Consider the following 14,412-nt stretch of genomic DNA (forward strand, 5'->3'; position numbering starts at 1 on the left):
AATTATCAGCCTACTGCCACTATCACCTCTGAAGAGCCACGAAATGTTTGTAATCTAGTTTTGCACTCTTAGTTTGCCGAAATTTGCTTTCAACGGTTGTCTAGTTAGCACTCATAACATAAAGCTGTGTGTGTATATTCTTAATCTGATCAGGCCTCAGTCTCAGTGGTAGAACAGTAAATAACAGTACTAGAGCCAGTTGCAAACACTGCTCAACTCTTAAGGTGCCTTTTCTCCATTGTTTTGTGGCAAAGCCAAATGCGTTAGCCTAGATTAAAACTTTTACAATAAAAGTCAGTCAAAATCACGGAGTTTTGAGCTAAACTGTCTCTGCAGTTGGACCTGACAAAGTCCACTCACAATTTAACACAGTTTGACTATCCAATACCTAAAGATGACACATCTCCCTAGGAAGGAGCATTCTTTGCACTGAGAAGTGGTGTAGGAGGCAGTTACCCGCCACTTCTCAACATGCTCGCTGCTGCCTCAGCCCATCTTTTTCCCTGATCCTCTCCTTCAATTCTCAGTGCAATATGGGATCCCTAGAAAAACAGTTCATACTACTCCCAGGGTTTTAAGGCAAGAGCTATGAAGTTTTTTTAAAAAGACACGAAGAAATAAGCATGAAGCTGAGCTTTGGCTGGAGTCACACGGCCAGAATTAAATTTCCATTATTCCTTATGTTTCTCAGTTTCACGGACAGGAAAAGAATAAACCAAACCGGGGGGCCCGGCCTCGGCTCTGCCGTCACGGCGAAGGCAATCCCGGGACGACGCTTTCCGCATCCGACCGCCGCCTTACCCACGAACCAACCTCTCGGATCGCCGCCGCCGACGGGGAGGGGCAGGCAACGGATCGCGCCTTATGCAACCGGCTCAGGGAGCAACCGCCTCCCGGCCAACAGCTCGGTGCTGCCCGTGAGTCCTGAGGGCGGGCGAAGGCGGGGTCTCGCCTCAGCCGTGCCGGGAGGGAAGGAGCTCCCGCCCTCCGTCTCCCGCGGGGGCGTGCCGTACCGCAGGTGCGGTGTCCGCCGCAGCGAGAGGAGGCTTCAGGCGGGAGGCGGTTCCGGGCGGCGGCCCTGCTGGGTTTGACGGGGGCGGCGGTACCGGGGCGCGGGGTTGGTTGTTGCCGTCGGCTGCTCGGCTCCTCCTGCCCTGCTGCTGCCTGAACGGGAGCTGGTGCGGGCTTCTCAGGGCAGCCGCACGCTGCAGTGGAGGAGGAGAGGGCGGGAAAAGCCTGAGCCCTTACAAGCTTTCTCCACAGATCTGGCTGATCCTCCGCGTCCGGACTCCGTGTCAAGCCGTCTGGCTGTAGGGAAGCAAGTGCCCGGGACGACCTTTATCCACTCCCAATGCTGCCCTCCTGGATACCGGGCGCTGCCGCCGGGATTGTTTCCTTGCACTTCATCCAGAAACTCCTCTTCCCGTATTTCTGGGCTGACCTGAGGTACCTGATGAAAGTACTGATGTATGGACTGAGAGTGGAGATGTACCGGCTGCAAGGAAGGATTGTCACCGTCCTGGACAAGTTTGTGAAACTGGCTGAGAAGCAACCCCACAAGCCGTTCCTCATCTACGAAGGGAAGGTGTACACCTACCAGGATGTGGACAGGAGGAGTAACAGGGTAGCACAGGTCTTCCTACAGCACGAGGTTCTGAAGAAAGGCGACACGGTGGCCATGCTTATGGGCAATGAGCCAGACTTCATCCATGTGTGGTTTGGACTGGCCAAGCTGGGCTGCGTGGTGGCTTTCCTCAACTTCAATGTCCGCTCCAGATCTCTCCTGCACTGTGTCAGTAGCTGTGAGCCCAAGATACTGGTTGTGGGAGCAGGTAGAGTATACACCTGATGCCTACATCCAATGCTTTTAATGTCACACCTCCCCTGAGGATGTCTCTTCCAGTCTCTTTATTTACAACCTGTTTTTCAGATGTTCACAGAGTGAAAGAAACCTAGGGCCAGGAGTGGCTGCAGGAGATCATAAAGCTTAAGCCTACCAGGCAGGATAGAGGATGTCCATGCTTTGGGGACATCTATGTAACTTTTTCTTCAAAAACATGCACAGTAGGAAGGTTTGCAACATCTAAGTACAGCCTGTTCCAAGCGGTCAGTTGCTTTGGGAGTTGCTTAATGTTGTCTCAGAAAAGATTAAAGTGATCTATTAAGAATAATAGCCTTTTCCATTTTAAAGAGTTAATCTTAAATCGTGTACTTCATTCTCCTGTGCCATCTCCCTATCCTAGTGATCAAAACCACTGAAAATTAGAAGATCTAAGACCATATCATAAAACCTGGGCTGTACAACTGTTTGCAGAGGTATGATAGTCTTTCAGAGACTAAAGTTGAGAGGTTTTTTTACAAGTATAGCACACAGGAGTTTGATTTGTAGTAAGCAACATACTGTTTAGTATTGGATCGTGGAAGAAATTGCTGTGTTTGAATAGGAAATAGTCATATGTGTTGTGTACATTTCCATATAATTACATTTTTATTCAGTGCCTCGAATTAAAAATCTTGATGTAGGCATATTGTGTATTGTATATTCAAACTGGACTTCAATTATAGAGATGTATAAACTGTATACACATCCAAAACCTAAACTTGCCTTGGCATAATGGCCAAGTTCAAGTGAACCTGCGACGTTAAAAGAACCCTGACATTTGGTTGCAGGAGAGTGTTTCAAAATACTAAAAATTAATGTTGTTCTGAGTCTCTGAAATTTTTGTTTTAAGTCTATTCCGCCAATTTCTATTTCACAACTTCTTGCCTTATTTCTGTTACACAGGTTGTGGGGTTTTGCATCCATGACATTTAAATAGTGGAATTTCCTTCCATCAATCCTCTGCTGCTGCAAAGTTGTGTTTTAAAAAATATATTTAAGATTTTTCCCATGCATATTTTATATTTTTTTTCACTCTGTATATGTTAGTCTGGTTTAAGAATGTTTGGTGATTAAAACAAGCTAATCGCAAAAAAAAGCCAGTTTAAATATAACCACAAAACACTTCATGATAATGCTTATGAACTGACAGTTTTTAATTTTGCCTTCTTAAGTAATTTTTTAAAAATCTCATTTAACACCATCTTATGAAAAGGTGCTTTTTAGTGTATGGATTGTGGAATGGAAATTCTTGCTTATTGACTGTGGTGAAGGTGAAGAAGAACTTTGGATCAAAACTTTTAGCAAAGAGTAGTCTTTATTAAAATGACATGTTAACTAGTGCAAAATGAAATGTTAACTAGGAATGTCAAAAAGCATTGCAAGGCAGGAATGGGGTCTGTGTTCTCTGTTCTTAATTTGTTACCAACAGGTAATAGTGAGAGCAACTATGTTGAACTAACTTATTCTAGGAGTCTGCCTCTGCTCACAAAAGGTCTGTGTTCAGACAGGTAGTAGTACATAGAGATACCAAAAAATTAGTCTCTGATAAAACTGGTCTTTATGTGTTGGTCTTCTGACTGGATTCATGGGTTTTAGTCTATGAAGTAAGTTTGTCAGTCCCCTGAGCTTGCAAGGCTTCATGGTATTTTTCTTTGGGATTTGGATGCTCTTTTTTATCTGTACTTATGAAAGAAGTTGAAGTTCTGTTATGTCTTTCTTCGTCAACCACAGTATATGGAAAGGCAGCATCTCCAAACAAGTTCAGGTTTTGCAACTGAAGGTTCATATCCCATTCACAGTGACTCTGAGGACAAACTCATACTACTTTTGAAACAAAACCATATTATACATAATTATTGTACATAATTTCCCTCTAATGTTTATAGAAATTGCAGGGAAGTATTTGACATTGAGATTACACAGTCAGATAATTCTCAGAGGTCTGTTAAACATATTTTTGTCCAACATTAATCTGTGTTTCAAGAGATTTTTCCTTGCCAGTCGGTATGACTTGAACTTTCTTGTTTGTTTTGCGGCTGTGGCTGTTTTTCACAGGATTGTGCACAGCTTGAACATAGTTGTTTTTTTTTTTTTCAAATATTTACACTATGGCAAGCCAAGCTTTGGTCTAATATCTATCATCATCATAGTCAGGCATCATGTTTGGCAAGTAAGATTGACTTTTAATTAGAGATTAATTTGTAATGGTATTTCTGGATAGTGGAAGTTCTAATTTTAAAAAATACATAGGTTTTGCACCCTCTGCAAACAAATATAGGCTTGACTTAGCAATTCTGGTAACAAAACTATCCTTTCAGTATTTTGGATGTCCTTCAGTTAATATACTGAAACACAACAGAAGTCATCATCTTAATAATTAGACCAGTGCTTAAAAAAAACCAGTGCTTAGCAATACCAAAACAGTGCTTAGCAATACCAAATTTGCTCTTGAAATTCTTTTCTACAGTGGCATGTTAGCTTACTGTTAAGGTTAAATTTGTGCTGAAGGGAACCTTCCAGCTTCTGCTGATACTGGAACAGTTCCCACAGATAACTGTTTATTGTGAAATCTTCCCTGATCAGAACGGTGTAGCCTTCTTCTGTGTGAGATGGTTGCATCGTGCATCTTCTTTTGGTACATCTTACCATTTTTTCCCGAGTGCTTTTATTTTTAACAAATGTGATAGCTCTGTCCAGATAAGATAGGTACTATTTAGGGTTGCATTTTCTTCAGCACCTTCTTCAGTCTTTCGTGCTGCCTCTCGCAAGTTCACTCTCATTTGTGGACTTTGTACTTTTGAGTTTTGTTTTGTGCCTGTACATTTTTCAGATGTTGTGATTCATTAGCCAATCTGATTAGTATAATCTCGTCTTTCTTTCAGCACTTACAGTTGAGACTTTCTCCCGGCCTGATGATTCTCTAATATTTTTATTGCCTTTTCTAACTTTCTATGGCAATCTTCCAATAGTACTCAATTTTGAGGGAGTTTGTTTTGACTTGTGTAGTCTACAAACATTCTGCAATTTAATGTTTTTTTCTTAAGCTACAGGTAGAAAAGCTTCTAAAAATTGCCAGTTTCTTACGTGAAATGGCTATCTCTAAAAGACAGCAATGTTCTTTTAATTCATTTATCACAATCTGATAATTTTTTTCCCAACCACAGGCTTATAAGGCAAATATAAATTCTCTGGTTTGTCAATATTTAGACTTTGTATCCTATTCCAGTGTTTCCACCTGCCTTTGCGGAAGAGCGAGAGTTTTTGCTTTAGGTACTATCATCTCTTTGCTGTGTTCCCAGAGCTTTTAGCTCTTGCTTTAATTTGTTACGTAACTTTCTCACACTTGCATTCCCAGAAGCACTGTCTACCACCACTCCCATTTTGGGGAATGTTTGTTGAAAGAGATTCAAAAGCCAGAGCTTAAGGCTATGTTTTTAATAAAACAGCAGTTAACTAACATGAGTAAATGAGAAAATTTTAAAGGAGAAAAAAAGGAAGCTGTATGCCCTTCTCTCTGTTAGACTGACAGCATTAGCTTACTCTAACAGCAATCTGACCTCTGTAAACATTGTATGTCCTTACTACATTTGTTACCATGTTATGCCACCCTTATATGTTTAAAAACTGGTTAATCAAATGAGTAAGGTACTATTTAAAATGAAGGCACCCTTTAAGGCAGAGTGTTTCTTCTAGGTAATATTCTATTCGTTGCAGTCTCACTTATGGAATCAAAAAGTCATTTCACCTGGAAGAGACTTTCAGGATCATCAAGTCCAGCCTTTTTCCCAGCCCTATCCACCACTAGACCATTTTCCTAAGTGCAATGTGCACCTGTCTCTTAAACACCTCCAGGGACAGTGACTCTACCACCTCCCTGGGCAGCCTGTTCCTATGCCTGACAAGACTGTTCAGTTTCACTTGAAGAAGGAATACGTTTTATCTTTGGGACAGTACTTGTGTAACAGCAATACTATTAATCAACATGTCCTGACAGCCCACCAGAAAGGTAGAAATGGAATTTGCCAGTGCATTTATAGCATGTTGCTTATTCAGAAGAGTTCCATCTCTTAGTAGGGCATACAAGATTGCCATTGTGGCATCTGATGCAAGATCTGAACTGTGAAAGGATTGTGTTAGTGAACTCTGTGAGGCTAGTTTACATCAGTGCAGGTAGCAAAGGCTATTCAGGGAGTGTACAGGCTTCATGGACATGTGTGGGCAGCCTGCTGTATGTGGGCCTGCTTGAGCAGGGGTGTTGAACCAAGATGACCTCCAGAGGTCCCTTCCAACCACAGCCATTCACTGATTTTGCAGTTCTGTACAGAATTACATCTGCCAGCCATGCAAGTATATCATTTTTCCTGGCCAGGATTCTTTAATGCTGGGGCACCAGCAGTGCTTTCTGCTACTGCTGCTGAGTGTCTTACAAACGTGTTACCATCAGAGAACCAGGGTTTATGCTGGCAGGAATAAAGCTTAGATAGATCTATACAGAAAGAGAGTAAACAAAATCTTTTTAATATTGTGGATTAAGATCATATGATATTACATAAAAGCAGCAGTATCATCTCTCATATACTAGTCACTGAGTGAAAAAAATAATGGATAAAATGCTATTTAGACCTAAACAATTAGGTCTAAATAAAACCATGGAAGGCCTGCAGAAGACGATCTTATCTGCTCTGTTAGACTCTGTCTGTCTTTGATCACTTGCTTTTTTCGAGTCTATGTCTCAGTCCTGATGGACAACTGCCTTGTAATTTCTATTACTGAGAAAAAGTGCTGAGTGTAGGGAGTCACTCAGGAATTCAAGTACAAGTCACATTTTCATAGGCCAGACAGTGTGGGGAAGAATTTTGGTCTTGCCATAGCTGGCTGAGCCTATCAACCAGGGTTCACATCAAAGTTAAGTAAGAACTGTTTCATACTACAGTTTTCCTTCTGAGTAACTTTATGTTCAGTACAAGTTGATCTCATAATCTAATGTGTTCCTTTCATCAGCGTAGGACTGTGTCCTTGCCAACAGGCTGCATTGTTTCTTTGCTAGAAAATAACATAAGAAGCCTTTTGTGCTACTTGAAGCCTAGGATACCAGTTCAAAACCAAAATGTATTTTCCTTGCTTTCTCAAAAGATGTAATTGAGTTTTATGTACTCATGTAAATTTAGTGTAACAGTTTCATTCAATTTTTGTTGAAAAATTAAATGCTTTAAAAGCAAGGGGCAGGGTAGAAGGAAAAAAAAGGTGGAGAAACATACTCCTCTTGACCAATTACAGATAATTTTTTCCCCCAGTAGATGCCAAATAGTTAGCAAATGGTGAATATTCATATACAAACTATGTAAGCAGCACTCACAGAACTAATGGCTACGTTGCCAATCTTTACATAAGCAGTCATTTCTTCTAAAACGAATAAACTATAACCTGAATATGCTTTTGTAGTGTAAAAAGCAAACAAGTACTCGAGAGAAACAACAATCTTCAATACTTAAATTGCTTTATTGTAATTGCTTTCCTATATGGTCAAGTACACATACTAGGTACCTTTGGAAATAATCGAGCTATAGTTCCTCCAGGATGCCCGTTTTTTCCTGACACATAGACAAGATGATATGTAAAAGCCAGTGAGCCCAACACATCTGGCACAGAAGTTCTTTTTTCATAGAGCAAAACATTTGTTGACTATCATCAAGTTGTTCTTTGGACACACATTAGTACAACTGAGAGTTAATCTTCAAACACCTCATGCTTCTATGTGTTCTAGAAGTAATTCTCAGGTTTTTGGCACTTGGAATACAGCTGGTTTAAATCACCCTTTCTTAACAAGGAAATCACTTATTGTTTCTGCTGTTTGCTGTTTTCTAAATAGAAATTTCTTTCATGAGAATGTATAATTACAAGCTGCTCATATATTATTCCAAGTACTAGAGTTCTGAGCACAAAAGAAAAATTCAATTGTATGATTGATTTGTAGTTCAATAGTAGTGAAAAGCCAAGCAAGCCTCTGTGCAACAACAAACCCCTTAGGTTTTATGAGTGAGTGTTTAGAGAAACATGTCTGTTTAATTTGAAGATTGATCTTTATTATTTAGAGTAAATTTGTTTCAGTCTACTGAAAGGGAGCTATGCTTTACTGTCATTACTGAATCTTAAATTTATTGTGGCTGTAGAGTTGAAATTAACAGTTCCCATCTTTCTTCCTTTAAAGGAAGGAAAGTGTGAAAGGGGCATGTTCTCCTTTTTGACAGATTTGCACTTCATGTTACTCAGATACATAAAGAACTTGGTGCACATCTTATTTAGAACTTCTGAATACTAAAAAAATAGACACATTTGTGAATTTCTTCATGTTATGCAGTCCTAAACAAAAATATCTTCTGTAGAGAAGTTAAAAGTTGATAGTACAGCTTTATCTTCATCACTTTAAAAAATGTAAAAGCAAAACAATTTAAGGAAATACAAGAGGAATGAATTTCTCTATGGAAAATAAAGAAATGCCCCAATGATCTGTTTGATACCTACAGTACTTAAAAAAGGTTATACTCACTGAATTATTTTGCCAGGCCTTTTATAAGAGGATATTTTTCAGCTAAACAATAGGTGAAATATCATTTACAATTACATTTCAGTTGCATTGGATAATTTTGCATGATGATTTTTATTGTGTAGTTTTTGTCAATATTTATGTTGTGTTTGGTAAGGATTCTACACAGGATAGACAACTGAGTCTGGTTCAAATGATTGCTGGAAGTTGGAGAAGCCAAGAAATTCTTAACATCCCTTAAGAGTGAATACTCCTTAGTGTCTTTACTGGTACTTTAGTTGGAGACAGTGCACCGATAAAGAATGACTGAGAATGGTATGTTCTTTGCCATTTTTTGAGAACAGAAATGGAGCTCCACCCACTACTACACCCATATGTCTTTTGCTAAGTTCTCAGCCTAAACTTGTACCTACATAAACTATCACTGATATGTTTAGGAAAGATATATGTATATACATGAGTAACAGGAAGACAAAAATGCTTATTAGAAGGTAGTAAGTATATAGTTGCACTGTCACACTTGGTTTATTAATAGCTGGTTTTCATTAGAAAGAACACCATTATATTTTCACATTTATTTATGGAAAAATAGGACCTAATTTTATAATACAACAGCAAAATAATTAATATGCCAATGAACGTTGACTTTCAGTGCATCAGGTTTTCTGCAGTTTACACTATTGTCCTTAACATCATTTTTTATTGATTTTTTTTTTTTCCATTCTATTGCTATGTATAGTGGAAGGAGACTGTACTCCAATGATTCAAATGGAAGGCTATGTATCTTTTAGACTTTTATAGCAATTTGGCTAATTCCTTCCTGAAATTGTTCTGCAATTCAAGGAAGTTAGAACACAAAAATGTTAATGTCATACTCTATCATATGTATTTGCTAAACATTCATAAAACATACAGAACTTGTACTCTGTCGGCTTTAGGTTTGTAAAATACATGTTTGGTTGGAAACAGTAGGCTATATCTGTGTTACAGTAACAGAGATTAGTAAGTCATTCATTAAAATATATACAGCAGCCTGTCATTATGAAAGTAGTTTTCTGAAAGATGAAAAATCTTCATTTGTTCTAGTGTAAAATTTATGTAAGGAGGTTCCATTAATGATGTCTGTATTTAATTTTTGTGAAATGAACTAGGAGTGGACATCAGGATTTCATGATCCATTATGAGGATCTGGGTGAGCTATGTCAGCTTTGTTTGTTTATTCATCTGTGAAAACTGAGATAATGACATAACTTTGTGTCCACAGGGATATTTGCAAGATTAATTACATAGGCTGAGATCCAGCAAAGCACTTAAGTGTAAATGAGTCTTTAAGTATATGACTGCTTCTATTCAAAGTAATATTATTTCTGTTCTTATTTTCCTAGATTAGTATTTTGATGCCTGTGCAGTGTTCTGAAAAAGTGACAGACTGAGAAAATTCTTAGAAATATAAATACCAAAAGTTTTACTTAAGGATTGTCCTCTATTTATATTTTTTCTTTCTATTTAATCTGAGTCTCACTCTTGTTTTTTTTCCAAATAAGCCATAAAAGAGAAGTTAGTTATGCTGTTATTTTTATTTTATAAAAGTTAGTTTGTCTTTATAGTCAAGTGAAAGCCAAAAGAAGGAACAGATTTCAGTAAGTGAACATGTGATTATAAGAAAATAAAATTGAGATTTCTAGAATAAAATTCATTAAGGTTTTTAAGCAATCGAAGCACTTCATAAATATCCAACATGATTTTTTGGCAGTGTCTCAATAAGCCACAGCCCTGTATCATATTTCTATTCTGCGAAATCCACGTACCTACATGATACAGTTTCTTGCTAGTGTGTGTTTTTTTTTACATTATTTGCTTCCATGTTTTTGAAAACAATACTTCTCAATCAGAAATTGATGTTGAGAGCATCCAGGGAAACCGGCACTGTGATTACCAACTTTGGGTTTTTTTTTTCCCTTGCATCTTCAACAGATTTCTTCGTGATTAATTTTAAGCTTAAGTTTAACTAGGCCTCATTCTGGTTTTAGCAATCAAGCAAAACGAGATGTGAAACAGGAGCTCGGAATCAAAGCTCACCATTTTGCCTTGAGGAATAGTTGACAGACCTTGGGAGTTCAGTAGTAGTTTTACCACATTATACCCTGTTTTCAGTGAGTTCATCATCATTTCATTGAATTTATTTATGCCCATGATTTTCATTCATCCTTCCATTACAAAAAGGAAAAATTTTTAGAGGAAAAATACTTTATTCGCTAGTTTTGTGAAGACATCATATATGTAACGTTATTTTATATTCATTTTTAAGATTTGCTTGGGACACTGGAAGAAATTCTTCCTAACCTCCAAAATGATGTTAGTGTTTGGATAATGACTAAGGACTCCACTTTTCCAAGCGTGCATACTCTTTTAGACAAAATAGAGGCTGCATCTGAAGACCCTATTCCAGTTAATCAAAGCTCTGCCAACAACCTCAAGTCATCTGTTCTGTATATATTTACTTCAGGAACAACAGGTATGGTTCTGCTGAAGAGACCATATGTATCTTCAGCTTTTATCTAGAAACATTATTCTCTGAAACTCTAATCTTTTGGTTCATCTTTTCATAGTAGAATATCATGTTTCTTACCTAAAAGCATTGTGGTAGAAAATACACGTATCTTGTCAGTGGCTGTTTATATTTAGTGGTTTATCATCTTCTAGCTTTTCCTTGCCAAATTGTGCAAATGCTAAGACAAGCCTTACCTTTTACTACTTCACAACTAAGGTGTTTATAAAACATTTTGCTTTTTTCAGTGGGTATATAGCAATAATAAACACCTTTTTTTAATGATCACATACCACTGCCTACAGCTAACATTATATCTAGAACTTTAAAAGACAATCTTTAAACAGGCAAATAGACATTTGATTTTCCTCATTAAGCCATGTTCTATGCAGGTCACTGTAGAGACACAAAATAGGATTAAGTTACTAGCCTTTTAGTTTAGAAACAGATGGCTGAATTTATTACCAGTGCTCCAGCAGCTAAGAAGCTAAGACTTTAAAAAAACTGATCACTGACATGAAAAGCAGCATGATGTTGTTAAGATAAGCAGATTGGCATTCTCATTCAGCTGAACTCAAAAGTTTTAGTCACAAGACGATTTAAAATGAAGATATGTTTTATGCCTTTGTTCCCTCATACAAGTCATTATTATTTACTTTGAACTCAGGGGAAAAATTAATAAATAAAAATTGCTCCCCTACCTTTCTTAATTACTTAGCAGTCACTGTGACTCTTGCTTCAAGGAGAAGTAGTGTAATGCCTCTTTATATAAAGGAGGTCCATATATACAGTACATGCTTTTCATCTTTTGTTGCAACTGCCTAATTTGATAGCTGCTACCATGGAATTTCTTCACGTTTTCACCTTTTTGAATTGACATCTGATTAAGTAACTTAACAGGTGAGGTTACAAACTGGCTTGTGTATCATTATGTGCACAGAGAAAACATGCAATTCAACCAATTGTCTATTAACAAACATCCAAATAGATGGCTGAAGATTTGGCTATGGAAAAAAGACTTGGTTCTTTTATGATTTTAGGGACCTTATAGGAGAAAAAAAACCCCCACAGAGTTCTCTTTATGAGCAGCTTCATGCATAATTTTGGTTTTTTATTACAGGTCTTCCAAAAGCTGCAGTCATCAGTCATATGCAGATTCTTAAAGGAGCTGCAGGACTGTGGGCTTTTGGCGCTACTGCAGAAGATATAATTTATATTACTCTGCCTCTTTATCACAGTGCAGCATCTCTTCTTGGCATTGGTGGATGCATTGAATTGGGTAGGGCTCGCTTCATTTAATTATGTTGTTAATAAAAAATTAATTAATACCAAAATGTATAAAACACACTTAAGCCCACTGCCATTAGGGAAACTAATGCTTTTCTGTAACAAAATAGTCTTTTCAGAGTAGCTTTTTATTTCTATATTTTGGGCATGAGCTGGTGTTGTAATAGCAATGGATCTCTTACAAGCTATCTTTGTGGTACTGAAGAAAAATTATTTACAGTTATTGTGCCATAAATGTTTTTACTTTCTTTTATATTTAGGTAAAAAGGAAATTAAAGACATGTGTAATAATTTGGCAGTGTGCATAGTACATTAGTGTATGTACAGACTAAGCATTGTATGGTAGAATAGAACTAAAATGTATGCTGATGAACTTAAAAAGACTAACAAATATGTTTACAGTAAAGAATCATCTTTGTCAAATATTATTAACTGATATTTATTTTTTTCCATTTAATTTGTATACAGACAATAAAACACATATTTTATTGAGAAAACATAACATAAGTGTCCTCAAAGACTCTCATAAAAAAAATATTTGGAACTTCATTGCAAATATTTCCTGTGTCCTGAAGCATTGAGCAAGGGAAATAGCACTGCATTATGGATTAATTCTGTTTGAGTTTGCACTGAATACTTTATTTCTTGAAATATGAGGCCTCAGTGAAACCCAAATGATTTGCTAATTCCAAGTGACTTTTCTGGATATTTTAAATAACGTTACAACACTAATAATAAGAAATTATCTTCTTGTTTTTAACCTATTATTTATTGGTTTATTGTCTCACCTTGGAGAAGGATGCGTTCGTATCCTGTCTTTGTCTACCACGTTTGAACATGTATCTTCTAATAAAACAGCTTAAATACCATATAGTTCTCTGAATGAGGCTGCTCTTAGATTCTCTCATGTTCTGTTTTGTAGAAACAGTGAACATAGCTAGCTGAGCTGTCATATAGAGAAAAGGCTTCATTCCTTTTTCTGCTCTTTCCATAAAGGTGCAACCTGTGTGTTAAAAAAGAAGTTCTCAGCTAGTCAGTTTTGGAGTGACTGCAAAAAGTACAATGTGACTGTCATCCAGTACATTGGAGAACTTTGTCGTTACCTTTGCAGCCAGCCAGTGGTAAGTGGAACCAAAATGATGGCTATTCATCTCTAAGTGATCTGCAGATTTAGTGTTATTAGTGTGGTTATATTTCAAGGGAAACAAAACTGTACTGACCTTAACCCTCTGCCCTTTTTTTTCTATGATGTCCTTCCAATATTTGGTGATCTGTAGACTGTAAAGAACCCAAATGGCTTGAATCAAGAAGATGTTAAAGTATTAAAATAAAAGATTTCAAGAATGAATACTGATTTGGTATGATTTGGTGAAAAACTGTTAATTCACAGAGTTTCACAATGTAAGTTCAGAAAAGGATGTTCAATGTAAGTTCTGGTTGATATAAACTAAACATGAGCTAGCAATGTGCCCATGTGATGAAGGTCGATGGCATCCTGGGATGCGTCAAGAAAAACGTGTCCAGCAAGTTGAGGGAAGTTCTGCTTCCCCTCTACATTGGTGAGGCCTCATCTGGAGTCCTGTGTCCAGTTCTGGGCTCCTCCACTCAGGAGAGACAGGGAACTTCTGGAGAGACCCCAGCACAGGATCACCAAGATGATCAGAGGATTGGCATCTTCCTTATGAGGGAAAGGCTATGGGATCTGGCACTGTTCAGTCTGGAGAAGAGGAGACTGAGGTGGGACCTCATGAATACAAGTATTTAGAAGGTGCATATCAAGAGGATGGGGCAGCCCTTTTTTTTTTTTCTGTAGTGTTCAATGGTAGGACAAGGAGTGATGGACAAGAAGGGGAACACAAGAAGTTCCACTTAAACATAGGAAAAAAAATACTTATTGTGAGGGTGATGGACCCCTGGCACTGACTCCAGAGAGGGTGTGGAGTCTCCTTCTCTGGAGGTTTTCAAAACCCACCTGGCCGGATTCCTGTGCAACCTGATGTAGGTAGACCTACTTGAGCAGGGGGTTGAGGTAGATAATCTTAAGAGGTCCCTTCCAACCACTGCCATTCTTTGAATCTGTGACTCTGTGAAATCCAGAATCACTGTTCACTGTGTTTTCAGAATTTTCAAAGCTTTGTTGCTTGGCACATA

General features: G+C 37.9%; 1 protein-coding gene across 4 annotated transcripts in view; it reads left to right on the top strand.

The window, feature by feature from the left end:
* Window positions 1–893: 893 nt before the first annotated feature.
* The window catches only part of SLC27A6 (solute carrier family 27 member 6), a 37,997-nt gene continuing 24,478 nt past the window's right edge, over window positions 894–14,412 (top strand). Inside the window, exons 1-5 of one of the 4 annotated variants that reach the window (XM_062016452.1) lie at window positions 894–917; window positions 1,264–1,832; window positions 10,735–10,941; window positions 12,095–12,253; window positions 13,258–13,382. In XM_062016452.1, the coding sequence (XP_061872436.1) occupies window positions 1,352–1,832; window positions 10,735–10,941; window positions 12,095–12,253; window positions 13,258–13,382 (972 nt within the window). In that variant the 5' untranslated portion in view covers window positions 894–917; window positions 1,264–1,351. The other 3 variants (XM_062016451.1, XM_062016453.1, XM_062016454.1) reach the window with 3 other exon arrangements.

The sequence above is a fragment of the Colius striatus genome, chromosome 30 (assembly GCF_028858725.1).
Source record: "Colius striatus isolate bColStr4 chromosome 30, bColStr4.1.hap1, whole genome shotgun sequence".
Classification (NCBI taxonomy): domain Eukaryota; kingdom Metazoa; phylum Chordata; class Aves; order Coliiformes; family Coliidae; genus Colius; species Colius striatus.